The sequence below is a fragment of the Arctopsyche grandis genome, chromosome 6 (assembly GCF_051622035.1).
Source record: "Arctopsyche grandis isolate Sample6627 chromosome 6, ASM5162203v2, whole genome shotgun sequence".
Lineage (NCBI taxonomy): Eukaryota > Metazoa > Arthropoda > Insecta > Trichoptera > Hydropsychidae > Arctopsyche > Arctopsyche grandis.
In genome coordinates, this window is record NC_135360.1 from 26,711,619 (window position 1) to 26,728,977 (window position 17,359).

The 17,359-nt window shown below is 33.3% G+C and overlaps 1 protein-coding gene across 1 annotated transcript in view; it reads right to left on the bottom strand.

Annotated features, from left to right (window-relative positions):
- CRMP (Collapsin Response Mediator Protein) overlaps positions 1-17,359 on the bottom strand; it is a 44,676-nt gene that overhangs the window by 11,563 nt on the left and 15,754 nt on the right. Inside the window, exon 2 of the mRNA XM_077431964.1 lies at positions 12,394-12,488. Coding sequence (XP_077288090.1) covers positions 12,394-12,488 — 95 coding nt within the window. The remainder of the gene's footprint in view (positions 1-12,393; positions 12,489-17,359) is intronic.

Here is a 17,359-nt window from a genome sequence, read left to right on the forward strand (position 1 = left end):
AGTGAACAATATCAATATGGACAGTGATTTGAATTAATTTTAATTGAATTGTTAATATTTTAAAATTTCAGGTTAAAATTTTTAGGGGGCTAGCCTAGTTGCTCTATTCTAATGAAGCATTTTGAACCATAAGTACTGTTGATTTTGGATTAAAAAAACGAACAATACCTCAACTGAGTTTATGTTGCACAAATATGTTTAATGTGAGAATTTGCATACTAACAAACGCGTTGCGCAAATAAAGTCCAATTTGTTTACCTTCTTCAAGCCGAAAAATAAACTTCAAATTCACGTTTTCAAACGTGATACATATGGTTGCCTCAGTTTAGTGGGGGGGAGGGGGGGAAGTTAAAGTGCCAAATAATTATCACATAGAGAATGCTAAGATTTGATCTTTCTGAAGCCATTGCGACAGAATGACAAATACCAGCGAAAGCAGACCCAATTCTAGAGATGTCAGTTTGGTAAATTGGATTAAACCCACAAGCTGTTTGCTAATTACATACATAAGTATGCTAGGTTTATATAATAGCTAACGAAATTTCAGATAAAATAAAAGCTACGAATGTAGTATAATATACATACATACATACATACATATAATATATGTACGTGGCATAAAATGGCACAGTTGTAAATCACATATGTACTACACTCATAGATCAGTATGTGTCATCAATCAGTTGACAATTTCAGTCTTATTTATCGTTTTTTCATGTATGTATTTTATTTTATTTTTTTTATTTTATTTTATTAATTGAAAAATCAACAGACAGGATGTACAGAGATAGGTATAAAAAACACAAAAAGTAAATAAATAATATATGTAACACCCGAGTCCAATAATAGATTTTTACAAAAATGAAAAAGATAAATATAAGGAAAACAAATTAAAAAGTAAAGAATAAAGGCATGACAAAATATGTAGTACATTGCATAATTAAACTATAGTATTAAAATAATTGGAAAAGGTTATAAGATAGAATATAAGAAGAAATTGAAATTTACAAATATAAAAAACAAATGAAAAAGGTAAATACAAAATAAACAAATGAAATGGAAAGGAATGAAAGCTATAATATGATTAAATAGCACATTACATAACTAAACTAAAGTATAAAAATAATGGAAATATTGGAAAAATAGAATAGAAGAAAAAATGAATCAATCGGTCAAGATTCTCTTGATGTTAGACCTGAATTGATGTAGGGAAATACCAAACAGATCAACCTCATTCAGCTCTCCGTTAAACATACGATAAACGCGCTGCAGATAAAAATATTTTTGGGAATTAGTATTGAAAGGATCAAGTGAAAAGAGTGCAACGCGTCTAGGGTATCGAACTGGGATTCTGAAATTAACCTTATTCAGTAAATCAGAACAATCAAGGAAACCATTTATGAGCTTAAAGAAGAATATAGCATCAGAATGTCGTCGCCTGACAGAAAGATTGTTAAAAGAAAGGATTTTTAAAATGTCGGAAACAGTAGAATGGGTATAGGTAGGAAAAAGGTAGCGTAAGGATTTAATAAATTTAAAGTGTGTCGAGTCAGGCTTGATATTGGATACGAACTGTTACATGTAATAATGACAGCCCCGATTATGTATTGATGGACATATATGAAATTATTAAAAAAAAAAATGCGCCACAGATGATTTTTTTTTTAATTTAATTTAATTAAAATAGTTTTGTCCATTCCAAGAAACTCTTGCATATGCTTTTTGACAAAAAATAAAAAAAAGAATGAATGGCCAGCTTTGAACTAGAATACATCTAGAAACAACCGAAATTTGATATCCAAATAACCTTGCCATATATAATCAATATATAAGATGCCTTTGTAAGTGGTTCTCGTTCCTATCAGATTTCATCAAACATCCAACAAAATCCGAAGCCACTCTACCGACACATATACATACATATGTATGTATACAAATATGTATATTACATACAGCAAGTCTTTCGCACGCCATGAAACTCGCCACACACTATACAGCAAATTTTCTAATTACACCTATGTACATATGTATCTTCAAATACGTTCAAAAAATTAAATTTCGCTCAATTAAATCGAATTACTGATTCGCAACAACCATTAAAACTATTAAAGGCGTCTATTAATTCATTTTACAGTTTTCAGATAGTATGTATGTGGTTATTCCACCAATTGTCGCGGTGACGCACACCATCCGATCATGGTTGTTGTTGAATCCCATTTAAAAGGCCATATTTCAAATTGATCCAATTCTCCACGTATATTTTTCGCGTCATGCTCTTTAATCCAAACTAAGGGTCGAACTGGGATTGATTATTATTGTCATTGTTCTTGTAATTTTATTAATTCAGTCCGAGCGATGTGCAGGAGGAGGGTCATGTACCGCACGACACTTCCTGCATGAGCTCTCTCGTCTGCTTGCCAACTTGTCCGACGACCGGGATAAACAAATGTGGGCCGAGAGCCAAAATAGAGCTCCCCCATCGGTGGGAGATACGTCAGACAACAGGGCAAAATGCAGTTTCGGTTGCATCAAACTAATTTAACGAAAAAATTAAAAACTAGCTCGCCGAACACGCCCACTTATGTAAGTTTTGGGTACACTTTAGGTACAATATAGTATATCTTCCGTTATAACGCTTCAATTCACGAAGAGTCTAACGAAGGATGTCACTAAGAAGAATCATATTAATAAGAGGAATAGAAACGAATTTTCTACTAGGTTTTTAGGTTTTTGATTCGAGTATTGTTTTCTATTCTAGTGCAGTAAGTGAGGCAGACAACACTGAGCAACAATAAAAAAATAGTGGAAGAAAAATCGAACAAGAGTAAACTGCCACTTCCGGTTGACGGATGCTTGATGAATTTTATATATGTATATGTAACTTGGTATTAAGCTTAAGCTTCTAGATATGAAATCTCAGGCTTCCACGCCGAAAGGTTTCCGAGAAAAACATAAAAATCCTCGATCCTTTAGAGTTAAAGTATTACTACCGTTTGAGGTAAAAATATTAAGGTAAAATAGTTATAGTTTCTATGAAATAAAAAAAATTCAGTCTGATCCGTTGAGCGGTTTAGGATATAATTGAATCCAAAAACTTAAAAAAAGAAGATACCCATAAGTGGTACTATTTCTGATCAACTTTGTTCAAAAAATCACAGATTTTTTCTAGATCATGAAAACGAGATCAGTGATCGATTCTGAGTTCGAATCAGTCAAAATCTCAAGTTTGAATTTTTGCGTGATCACAAAACTAAACTAACTATTGTTACTACGTACATAGATAAAGTAATAATAATACCGGAGTGGACGCCGATAAATCTTCAATAAGTTTGACCCATTGAATTCGAATATGACAATGATTTTTGTTAGTTTCTGAGATATGAGCATTTAAAAAAATGCGCAATTTTTACAGATTTTTGGTTTTCAATAGTCAGATGTTTTTTCTATTGATTGTAGTTTTTATTATTTTAAAATACTTATAATTAATTATCTGGTGTATTTTAAAAGTAAAAAATATCCTTTGCTTGTACACATTTTTTTGTTTTACTACGTTTACTTAGTTTTTCAATCTCAATAATATTTTTAATCTAAAAGTTCTAATTCGGGCAGTAAACTATTTTATGATCGTAGTAATTACACATCAATGGGATGAACTAGGAATGGTTGAAAGCTAAAATCTGACAGTATGTAATTGAGCTAAAAGTAAGCTTCTGGAAATAATCGTCAATCTATTGTATTCGAATTTTCTTCTTGAACTATTCCAGCTCATCTAATTGTGATATGCATTTGCCATCAGACTTGAATTTAAGTACTAACTCTTCTCAATTAAAAACCCTTATATACTAAAAATAAACTTTCCAACGAAATAAAGAAACTCAAATTCATAAATATGTGAGCATATATTCTAATATAGAAACATTTAACTTAAAGAAACGATTTTTAGTATCATAATTATTTCCATTTAAATAAAGAGCTTGGTTATGTTGGGTAGAGACTCTTCCATTTACAAAAGCATTTATCGTAGATGCGCAAGCTAGGATCGTGTATACTGTATTGCCTGTTATTTTTGCGCACTTTTACTAAAGATTGAATTGGACAGACCTTTGAAGAAGAATTTTCCACCGACAAATAGTGGACATTGACAAGCTCCTCAAAGAAGCAGTGGACAGTTTGGCTTCGACTTTGACTCCTAAAAAGTACAAGATCCTCAAAAGAATTTACTTTTCTCCAAATCTACTAAAATATTCAAACAGCTCAAATCAGAATCACAATCTTTCGATTTATGTACAAGTTCAATGCTCTCGTTTACAAATAGGACAGGAAATTAGATGTAAAATATGTATGAATGTTAGTACCAGTAATGTTAGCGATTTGATCAATCGATGAAAATCACTCATAAACGACTGTCAAATTTCCTGTAAATCGAGAAGTGTAATATTGACAAATTTCGACACTCCAATATGTATTTTTGGGTGCTGGGTCGTTAGTCTTAATTGCATCCAATTAGTAACCAAAAGTTCGGCCCTGCTCTTATCCACGATCGTTATCTTAACGACAACAATACCAGTTTTATACGCGACCAATTATAATCTTCACGTAATAAATTTAATATTTTTTAAATAAAATACTAATACCTGCTCTTTTATTCTTGATTGTTTTGTTTAATGCATAACATTTATACGGAACGGTGTGTGTTGTTTTCTGTTTTAATTTATACGTGTAACTATTCATTTATTATTCTTATGTGTGATGTGTGGACGACGAGGAATGCAACCGGAAGTACTAATTGGACAAAGTATGTAAAATAACGATTATGTGTATATACAATTGAGCTATTTTTTAAACACTTATTGTAAATACATAATAATAATATTATCATAATTTGAGCCCTACTATTAATATATTTAAAATACAAGTTATACAACATATGTACGCACGTCATTGGACTAAAATCTTTTATCTAAAATTTTAAAATATCAACAATCCATTTACAATTCAGCCCTACCTGAGGTAGTAGTAGTAGTAGATTTATATGGTATGGTCCGCCGCGTCATTCGCTTGCACGGACTCGTCGTCTCAATTCTGCTCCTTTCGCGGTACTGGCGAATTGTTATGTATAGGTGTGCCATGTGCCAAAAACATTTTTTTTTTTTTAGTTTATCTTCAAGAATTTATGGAACTTTCACTAAGTTTTTTTATAAAAATAGCACACATTTATACATAACTTTTTGAGTACAAATATGGCAAGGGACTCGGCTTGCGAAGTGATTCCCTCAGAACAAATCAATGCGGAGCGTGCGAAAACAAATAACGAGGTCTTGGAATGCTGCATTCTCGATCAATTGTTCAACAAATCATTCAGAAGATTAATTTTTGAAAATAAAACAAAGGTAGGCTACTTGGGATATTTCTGTTAGCGCAACATAGAGAAATTATACTCATCACGTCAAGATAGATTATTATAATTCCAAAATATTTTTTATACGTATTTTATATTTATTTTTCTTCTGTCCATCCCCTGTTTTAAGAGTCACGGCATGCCACTATTACATATATCTATTTACTTATCTGAATATATTTTTATTTTCAATAATAAGGTTTCAATTGACTTCATTGCTCATGTCGCCACTTTAGTGTGGGTTTGAGTTTGATTGATCATTTACAAATAATATCTACATATGAAATATAAAAATAGTAGATAATTGAATAAGTTCATGCCCGTTTACCGTTAAATAATGCTTACCGGAATCTATGAAAATCGGGGACGAACTTATGCAATCATCCAATACAAGTCATAGGTAGTTTGGGATCATATGTATAATACATAATTGGACTTAAATAAAAAATACATTTTTTTGTTTCACTTTTCATCCGTTTCATCAGAATTCGACGAATATAAAATTCTTTACTTAATAATCTAAAAGTTTTGCCTAGATATCACATCTAAAAAATATCTGGTGTTCGTGTCACCCTACGCACGAATTATGGCTTTGTCTTTGAATTAATTTAGTTTTCCCCCCCATTTATTTTATCCTAAATCTTTTTGAAATGGCGATACAAACATACATATAGGCATATAAAATAGCTCAAGTTTCAAGGAAAAAGCCCTCGATAGTTGCGGTGGGGTAATTTGATGAAGAAGGATATGTTTACCTCCATTGTTTGAGATTTTGGTCAATATAATGGAGGATCTACATTTGAACCGAGTTCTAAAATTTCGTGCTAGATACCCAACCACAGTATATACGACTGTGAATAGATTGAGTCATAACTTATAGGGGAAGAGAAATGAGACTAGTGGTATTCTTATTACGAAATTTGTATGGGAAGAGCAGCAAATACGTCAATACTGAAAAAGCTGACGAACGGTATGAAGTTACCGTTTTTATTCATACGTGACAGTTCATTATAACCAATTTCACGGTCGAATGTTTAGTTCAAAATGTCACGAAACTGACTGTAATAACAGCATTTACATTCTGTGTAGATGTTTAATATCATATTGAAGACTAAACATCGCAAATTGACTGGAATTACAGACATATGCAGTGATGATGCACTTACAGGTCATCAGCGGGAGGCCAGTTTATACACCAATTAGTTCTCCAGGAAGTGCACACACATTCAAGCGTGAGATAGGTCAATATGATCATGAGTATATACAGCCTCAGGTACATACATAGGTGTGACTTGCCCAAGAATATTTGAATTTTAGATATTTATTTTTAAATTTGATGGCGAACGTTTCCGGGCTGATGATTATTGCGAGTCAGCTACCGTAATTCTATCTGAGTTACTTAGACACGTTCGAAATATGATTGATAACCTCTTCACGCCCCGTCAATTAAATTAAACCATCTGGCTACTATTCCATACATACATACGGAGGTGCAGCGATTCAAACATCTTCTAGCTTTGTTTGAATATGCATGCGTCGATTGTCGGTCACGTTTAGCGGAACGGGAAACTGGGAACTCGAAGTACAATTATGGAACGGTACTTGGTATTCCGCTTCGTCGGTGTGTAGAGAAGATGGTTCGGAAAACGAAAAAAATAAACGGTTTGGGACTACCGGAAGTCATGTACCATCGGAGGAGACGACGGTGTCCGTGGTGGTGGCGAGATAAATCACTGAGTTCCAAAGACAAAAATGGAAGACACGTGTGAACACGTACTTTAATATTCTTTACAAAATCACATTATATTATACGTGGTGAATTTGTAAGCATTTGATACAGCTGGATCGTGTGCTAAAAAAAAAAACACAATAACAAAAGCAACTTCCCGGTGGAATCAAGTTCCGTTCTGGTTTGCTTCCCTTGCCCTGCGGGTGACTTTGTATAATATTTTTGCTCCCTAATGAGGATGTTTTAATGCTTTAAACTGGTGCGTGGCATTTGAGATGTGCTCTAACTCCTCCCTTAATTGATAGAAGTAGAAAATCCCTTCATATAAAACGCCGAGTATACTTACATTGATAGTTGTACCCAGTGGTGCCGGTATGCTCGATTTTGTACAATTTTTTTCAAAAATTTTTGTACAATTTTTACAATACATACATTTTCATTATCGTCCGTTTAACTAAAAGGATGAGAACGAACTAAAGAAAATACAGTACCCGGCCATATTACTTGAGCCACTTGCCATATGCGGAATCTTTCACATTTTTTTTCTATTAGAGAACACCCTTATATACTTAATGCTATTTTTAAACGCACCCATTACTCATTAATTTATTGCGTGACTTCACGTGACCATACAAAGATTTACCACTTTTGCATATTGCAAAAGTTTTATACTATTTTGATTTGTGAAAATTTTATGCCGGGTCGCATATCGGTGCCGATAAAAGGTGGCGGGACGCCGTACCGGCGCGTACCGGCTATTCTACAACCCTGGTTGTACCCGATAAAATATCATCGCATATTTAGTTATTAAATTTAAAAAAATAAAAGAAATGTGTCGGTGCTGTGTTCTATCACACGCAGTTTTAATACGCGATCGCATTTTTTTCAAATACCTTTTAAATGTATTTAGTTTAATATTTATATTTAATATTAAAAAAAGCTAAAAACTAGCTACATATTAACAATAGAAAAATTAATTAATTAAAAAAAAATTTCAATAGATGGCGCTAAATGCTCGGAGATTTATTTTCCTAGAGGAAACATTGGTAACAAACAGTATATATAGAAGTTTTTTGTGGATCTGTTATTATGTTCGTATTATATTCTAACGTTTTTGTTGGCAGTGTTTTAACTGCGACGTACATATATCGAATCGAAACGACAATTACGGCAAGCGTTATTGCACAGAGATACACAGACACACAGAATAGCGCTATTATATATATATATATATATATATATATATATATATATATATATATATATATATATATATATATATATATATATATATACGATACATAGAACAGGAATCAGGAATCATCTTTAGTGAATATATGTAAAAAGCAACCTGATATGAGGCTTGTAAAAAGTGAAAGATATTATAAAATAACACTTGTTTTTTTTTTATACTTTGCAGATCTAAAACGCGAGTAATCAATCTAGCATGCATAATGTATGTATGTGTTCAGGATTTTAAGGTTGACTACCCAAATTGCGTAGAGTTTCTCTATTCGTGATCGATCGGTATCAAGAATTACTGTTATTTAATCGATTATCATAGTACCTGGGCGATTGGATATGAGTAGACATTTTGTATAATGTACTTGTGGAATAAACAAAGGACAAGCATTAATCGATTTTCGAAATGGTTGATATTATGTAAATATTACATTGTAGATGATACAAATAGTTAGGTGCCTTGTTTCATTTGGAAACTTACATAAGTCTATGAGCCGATATATTTGAAAGTGGCGGAAGTCAAATTTTCAGTTCGAAAAACACTCTTCTGTTTGACTTAATTCACAAATTGTTATCACTTATTTTAATTCGATATGTCCAGAATCTCGGAAAAGCAGAATAAACGTATTACAGGCCACCAGTATTTTGAAATATTGTTAAACGCGAATCATTATATTTAATGTTTTCCGAAATATTCCTCGAAATCAAGAAAAGTGGACTTTATTATTTTATTTTATTTTACTAAGATATATACCAGGAAGGCCCAACAGCTAGACCACAATTAATAAATCCATAGAGACATCTATGGATTTAGACTTGTACATAGATTTTTACATATTGTACATAAATCAAATTCAGATTTGTGACAGCGGGTAGGATGATTTTTACCAATTTGATGGAAGAACCGTTTCAACGATGAAATCAGATAAATTGGCAAACTCTGATAAGAAACGATCGACTTAGAGTCACATATATCCAAGTCTGACCAGCGGTATTAAAGATTAGCACGGGATCGAACTCTGTAACCCCTCGGTGCTAAACATAAATGCAACCACCGAGCCATACTGCTGGCTATGCCACTTTATGCTGGCTATGACTTATGCCACTTTCAAATATAACGGCTCATATATGTATATTTTTGTACATACATACAAATTATATACATATATTCCAGCTAATTACATTTGTATGTCATCATTAATATGTATACAAAATTATTGATTTGAGACAATACTCGAAGAGCAGATAGAAAATACATATACATATTTGTTTCGTATAATTGGGTCAAAGTGTTCCAAGTCCGATGTCTCCTGGCTAATTTGAGTCACTGTTATGTATTTTCCGAGAGAGACTTTGAGATTATTCATATTATACATAAACGCAGAAGTCTCTGAGGAACATGAAAACACCTTAAACAGTGATGTAACTTCTATGACGTGGAGTATGCGGTACATGCAAGCCCTTAGGGTCGGGAGGATCTTCAAATATTAATACATGTCTATATTAAAAAAATATAGATATAAATAAAAATATATTTCATATATATTCATACTAATTGAACATTGTCAAAAGTATGTATAAGAAAATGACATATATTAACATGAATAAGTTAAGAAAATGTTTTTAAAAGTTGTGAATTTTCAAATTCACATATACATATGTACATACATGAGCTAGGAAGAACATTTAAAATTTGCAAGTTTATTTATTTCATTGAAAAAAAAATGGAGACCTTTAGTAACTTTGGCATGCGGGTCAAATTTTTCTAGTTACGCCACTGATCTTAAACGTACATATATGTACAATGATCGGAATCATTGATGAAGACCTTGATATTTCAAATGTTTACTTCACCTTTACCTAGTAGACATGCAATCGAAACTGAAAAACAACGAATTAAGTTCTGTTTATATTATCCAGCACTGCACGTCAACAGCTCGGCTCGAAAAAGACTACTTATGTATTTTCATACTATACAGCATCCCACATTTTCGACACGTTTATGCTTGTTTTGGCCGAGTGAAAAGCAAAGTCAGCTTACATTATAGAACATAACATACATACATTGCATTACATTACATTACATACATTACAGAACGAGATGATAAGTTGCAATATTGCTTGCGTCGTATCGTCAAGTCAATATTGTCACAATATGACGTTTCCAAAAATATTCATACGTAGATGGCAACACTTTCGTTAGTACGAGTGCACTTGCCACTATGACGTCACGTCACGTGAGAATATTTCCAAGTGGCCAAAGAAAAACGGTTCTGTCTGATACGTTTCGGTGTCTTTTACTGCTCTATAATATTAATAGATTGTGTCTGTTACTCCTGTTTCGGATTTGTCACCAACACATTACAGAACATATGAATGTGTCCATTTAGAATATTTTTCATACTGCTTTTTACGTGCAGTTACCGGCTTGAGCTGCACTGGTTTAAACGACCCTTTATACATAATTGAACCAATGACCTAGTAGTTATCTATGTATTTTGCGGGTAAATTTAGATTTTTTGGTTTTCTAATAAGTTTAAATCTCTTAGTAAAATCTATGAGATATTTAATTATTGTATGTTTATTCGACAAACATATGTATGTACGTGTACAAATGAAACTTTAGCAACAACTACGAGACTGTCATTAAAAAATGTATACATATGTACAAACCAATTTGATGTTTTTGTCGCCTGTTGCTCGGGTCATCAAGCTTCTCAACCAGATTTCTGTTAACTTGGATTTGTTCAATGTAAAATATGCTGATCTGGTTGAGGAATTGTTTACTTTGAGATCGTTAATGTGTTCTCACATTTAATTGTTTGGTTCGGTGATTATTGGTCACAAAGCGTTCGCTCAAAAGTCACTAAAATCTCTATAACGGAACATCGGGCAGCCGAAAAGTCTATCATACTAACGATAACTATCATACTAACAAGAACTCGAGTGCCAAATATTCCGTATTCGCGATTTTCACGGCAAAAATTGTCTTTTGGGTGATCGCAATGTGACTAATAATCCAATTACCGTCAAATTTAGTGTCCGCTAATTAATACGTATATATTCTTTTCGTACATTTGTAACTATTATATATACATACATATATAATAGATACAAATTGTTCATTGTACCCACTTGTTCATATTTCATTTTATTTTTTTATTTTTTCTATTATTTTTGTTCTTTACTTCACATTACTTTCATGCTTTATTTTTGTTTACATTTAATTAAATTTTGATATTTAATATTTATTTTGTATCTTTTGATTGTTCATGTACATATAAATGCCTAGCTATAGTGACCCCCTGGAATATATCTGTAATGTCACTATAGTTTAACTGTAATAAATAAATAAAAAAAATATATAATATATACGTATTGAGAAATATTTTTTTTAGAAAAATTGAGGATCATTCTAATATGTACCTATATATGTACATACATACATATATCCTAACCTTCATACTTTTAACTGACACGAGTCAACCAGTTCTAAAACCATTTAAATAAACAATGATATTGTGATCAGATCTGTGTATGTAGAAGGTACGTGAATTGGGAGAATAAATACGGCACAAAATAAATAATAAATGTTTGCAAAAATACACGTACATATGTCCGCAAATCGAATTATTTATTCAAAGAATCCCAGAAGCTGAAGGTCTTTTAGCGTTCACTTCGTAAAAGTATCCGAACCTTGGGTGATATTTTATTGAATCCCTCACTATGAAGTGGTTACCTATGTATACTGTACGCATGTATGTACATAAGTATACTCCACAAAAAAGCGATAAGAGAAATGGAAAAGCGTAGGATTTTCCTACTCAAAGTTAACGATATTTCCGAAAGTTTTCCCCGCAGTGTAATACTAGACTGGTCTATTATCAGATTGTATTCACGTGTCGTGGTATTATGTAGCTCGAGTTCGAGATGGAATCGTTGAACTCATAAAAACGCTTAATTGATGTGAATGTACGTTCCTAATGTGACATAAACTTGGTTGTACACAAACACAGGGACTTACTTGATGATGCCATCTTCGATGAAGATGTCCGCATCCTGCATGCCATCGTCGTTCACCACCTTTCCATTCTTGATCAGAATGCGGTTCTGGGAGCTCTGTGAACAATTTGAAAATCATTGTCAGTTATGATTGATATTTTCGGTTTAACCATGTGATTAATCCCCCGATGTCAATCAGCATACGTATTTTAAGTACACATGCATGTAGTTTTTGAGATCCAGTTCATATGTTTGATTATCTATAATATAAACGAAACCCGTCAGATTAGGATTTTTTTGAAAGACAGGCTTTTGGGGACAGTTGCATAATTTAAAATTCACAAACACTTCTAAATGAAAATGGAGTGATGAGGATACAATTCTATTATGACATATTCAGACATAAAAAAAAACAGCGATATCAATTTTTTGAAGATTAGTTAAACAAGATTGAAGCTTAACTTGTTCTTATAATGATGTCGCGATGACATGCACCACCAAGTTAAAGTTAGATTGAAACACACGTTTACTTAACTTCTAAACAGATTTATCTAATCGTATCCGACAAAAAAACTCCCACATAGTATCGTGGGCGGGCCTAAAGGTTTCCATTCTTTATAGCTTTGTAGTATTGTACTTATTCTCAGTGCTAATTCCGAGGCCTGGCTTTCTATCTGTCATCACGACGACCTCAAATTTTAAACAATATACCGTACTAATAACTCTCTATATTTTCTTTATTTGTTTACTTGCTGTGTTCAAAGTGGCCGCAATTAATTTAATTATTATAATTCGTATTTTCTTTCATATAATTACACATTATACATACATTGTTCTCGTTTTTTATGTAACCAAAATAATAAAATAGCTATTATAATACTAGAAAATCACGCGATCATGATTATAACTAGTGCGAAAAAACACCCTTTATTTCAAGTGTGAGACCCAGCTGTTTCGTAGTTGCTAATCGATAAGTGTACTTTATATATGTATGTATATATGCTACGAATTTTTTGCTATAATAAATTTAGAAGCAGCTGCAGCAGGTGCAACTTTACCCAAACTAACTTAGTATTTCAAATCCAAGACTAGAAAGAGACGCAAAAGTGATAGGGCATTGATAAAACTTTCATATGCAAAATAGCAAACAGGCACCGAATCATAATGCGAATGCTAAAAAGTAGAATAAATCAATACGGTTAGGTAGGTATTATGAATTTGTGACCTTTTGTAGTTTGGTAACATGCGATACGACGGAAATTATATTCAGCAAACTGACGCAAAAGAGGGTGACTGTGCGGTTTTTTGCTTTAGTTAAAATACACGTACATACATATAGTTAAAAGAAATGGCAGCAAAAGTAATTGCGTTCGTGCCAGTCTGTGAACAATAGGCTCAGTACTAGAGGTACCTAGCTACCATTAAATTTAAAAGTAATGAGACTTTCTATATCAACTAAAAGAGCGATAACCTAGCTAAATAACGCATAGTAGCATGGAAGAAGTTATACTATTCTAAAAAGTGCTCAGGCGTTTGTCTAGTATAAAGTGGCGCATTGTTACTTCTGCGTGACCTTAGTTTTTATCATAATTATACAATAGTCATTTTAGAAGAGAAATTTGCCCGTTCCAGTCACCACAGTACACTCATATTTAGAGGTAGGATAGCCAAGGGGCCGCTCATTGTTCCATTGTTGTAAATCCTTTGTAAAAAAGGTTCGGCAAACCTTTAAAAATGCATTTACAACATTTGAACAATACGCGGCACGCTCTGGGTCCGGGCTTTAATGAGTCATATTACTAAAAGGTTAAAAGTTTAGAGTAGACTATTTAGAGAAAACTGCAATCGTAACATTTTGAAACATAGATAAGATAAGCTACCAAAAGGTTGATGGGATGTGTGAATTTTATAGTAAATTCAAAACAATAAAAACGTTGCTATTTACTTATGAAGTTGGATTTCGTTAATACGAACATAGCTGTAGCGTAAGGCTGGCATAGTTGTCGAAAAGAGGACGTTTGGGAAGTGAATGATAAGAGGTAGAATTGAAAAACTGTTGATTTCAACCTCAATCAACAAACTTGAAGTTGCTCAGTTACAATCAAAGGGAGTGCTGGAATGGTACCCGTGAAAATGTAAAAGGTCGAAAGGAAGATGGGTGGACAAAATTATAAAAATATGTGAGGTGAGTTGGATGAGAGCTACGCAAATGTGTGATGACGATTTTGGCGCCCCCAGATTTTGAAGCCCGGGACCGTTGCCCCTTTGCAAAAGTCACACGGTGAAATAAACGTGAAACGAGTGCTACGTATAACGAGGATATGACTAGCTCTGGCGACTCGCATTTGCATTTGTCTTTGACTCCCTGCCGCCCTTATACCTTTCATTCTCACATTTAATTGTTTTTGTCCGACTAACTAACAGCTAGATAGAACACCGGGAAAACTGACCCATGGACATAGGGACGCAGATCTATAAATCGGGACATGTCCCGGTCTACCGGGACGTGTGGCAGCCCTACTGTAGCGAGACGTCAGCTATTAAGAGGAAATGGCTATAACTAACCAAATGTTTTTAAATACAATCGCTCATCTACATATACATACATATGTGTGTATGTATTTATGTAGAACGAGATCGTTATGGATATACCGTATAGCTTTTGGTAGAAAAATATATAAATATTTAAGAAAATCGAATGGAACGAAACAATCCAATTCTAGAATTGTAGTTGTGAACGAATTTCCCACAGTTAAAATTCGCATTAATGAAAAAAATGAGTATATAATTATTAAAAAGAAAAATTAGTGGTACATTTCATTCATTACTGATGTTACGAGGTGTTATAACTGTAAGTTCGACTGTATATGTATGTACATACATATGTATGTACCTAGCAATTTGAATAGAATTGAAACTTTATACTATAATAGTATACCAGACATATACCTTACTCAACAGGAAGGACAAGAGTTGAATTGAACAGGTACTAAAACGGCATTCTAGGAAGAATACCTACATACATATGACCCCTTCAGAACCCAAAACTTATTCAGTACTAGTGCATATTATGCAATTTTCATATCTAACAGGTAAACCCCAATGCGCCTACCTAGACAATTAATTACAAACATTGCATCATTTTTAATTACATACATCGATGTATTTCGAGGGGCTGTAGAACCCGAAATTAATAATTAATTATTTAATGAATTAATCCATAGAGACATCTATGGATTTAGACTTGTACATAATTTTAACATATTGTACATAAATCAATTTCAGATATTTGTAACATAGCGGGTAGGATGGCTTTTGCCAATTTGTAGGAGGAACCATTTCAACGAGTAAATCAGATAAATTGGCACACTATGATAAGGAGACGATCGACTTGAAGTCACAAATATCCAAGTCTGACCAGCAACATTAAAGATATGCACGGGATCGAACCCGGTAACGTGTTGCTAAACATAAACGCAACCACCGAGCCATACTGCTGGCTACATACATATGTTACAGTGTAAGTGTTCAATCCTAGTTTTTTCACACTCGAACTATTTGTTTTAGTGCTAACAGCAGAAGCAATCTTCCAAGGTATCGCATGGAACTTAATACTGCTAAAACGCCAAGCATTTACAAGGGAAATCTTATGGAAACTACATTACAACGTTGCTATAATCCCGTTTTCGCTAATTTTTAAAATATTGCAACCCACGGTAAGCACTATGTAAGCACTAGGGACACACGATTAAGAATACTTACACTTTTTGCATGAACAAACAAGTAAGCTTTTCAATTTATTCTTTTGTCTACAATTTAACTGGCCAGATTGGTTCGTGTATGAACAAACTAGTATGTCAATGGACGAACGAAATGTACATTCACTTGGACTGTAATATGCAAATATACTTTCTAATAAAAATACGATACGATAAAAGTTCAAGCATTGCATTAAAATGCATTTATAATATAAACCCCGCCCCAAATACATACATATATACGTACATATATATGATATATTCAACTTAATAAAACCCTTCTTTGTCCAATGCGTCACGAACTTTCATCCGCATCATTCTAAAAAAAAGCAATATATTTCATAAACGAGTCCCTTATAGTATGTTTGTATGTAGTTTGGTTCAACTTCACTGAGAAAAGAATACGATTATTTCAAAGGCTATAACGTACTAGCTTTATTACCCGGCTTCGCTCGGTATTTGTAATATAAACCGCTTAAACATGACTAATCTAATAGTAAACATTTTATTAAATTTATTTGAATACTCATTTGTTTTTTTTATTAAATTGACTGTCACGAACAAACAAACATATATAGTAAGTCTCTTATAAAAAATTATATGTACACCCCCGGGGTCTGCGCCCCCTAGGGGAGGAAGCCCTAGGGCTTCGCCCTCGGCGCCTACGCCAACGGGAACTTCGAATCCTTTGAATCGGAAAATGCGAATTATTTATTCGATGACGTCAGAACAATAGACTGTTGACGAAAAATACGTAGGTACATACATACGAACAAACTTAAGTGTTTTATATGTAAGATACCATTACATTACCAAAAGTACATATATTGAGTAATACGAAAAACATCTCATCTCATCATACAATTAAACTTTTAATCATGTTGATTTTGCATTTTTTTTTTTTTTTTTAATTATCTCATATGGCCGTTCGACGTTAATAAATTTTATCGTCTGATAGTCCCAGTGGCGTGCGCACTAACGGTCAAATGTACTCGTACATAGTTAGCTCATGATGAAAATTAAATGACCACACAGTTGCTGTGTCCACACCGTGACCGGACATTGAGCCTGTGTGTATGGACTTTTATTTTCTATGCTCCTGTGTGAAACAGTAGGGTGAGCATCCGACCCGAGCTTGTTTAAAATTAGAATCACCCCGCCACGGAAATTAAATTATCGACGAACGAAACGGGCAATGTAATCGAACTATGTAGGCGTAGTCACCATAGG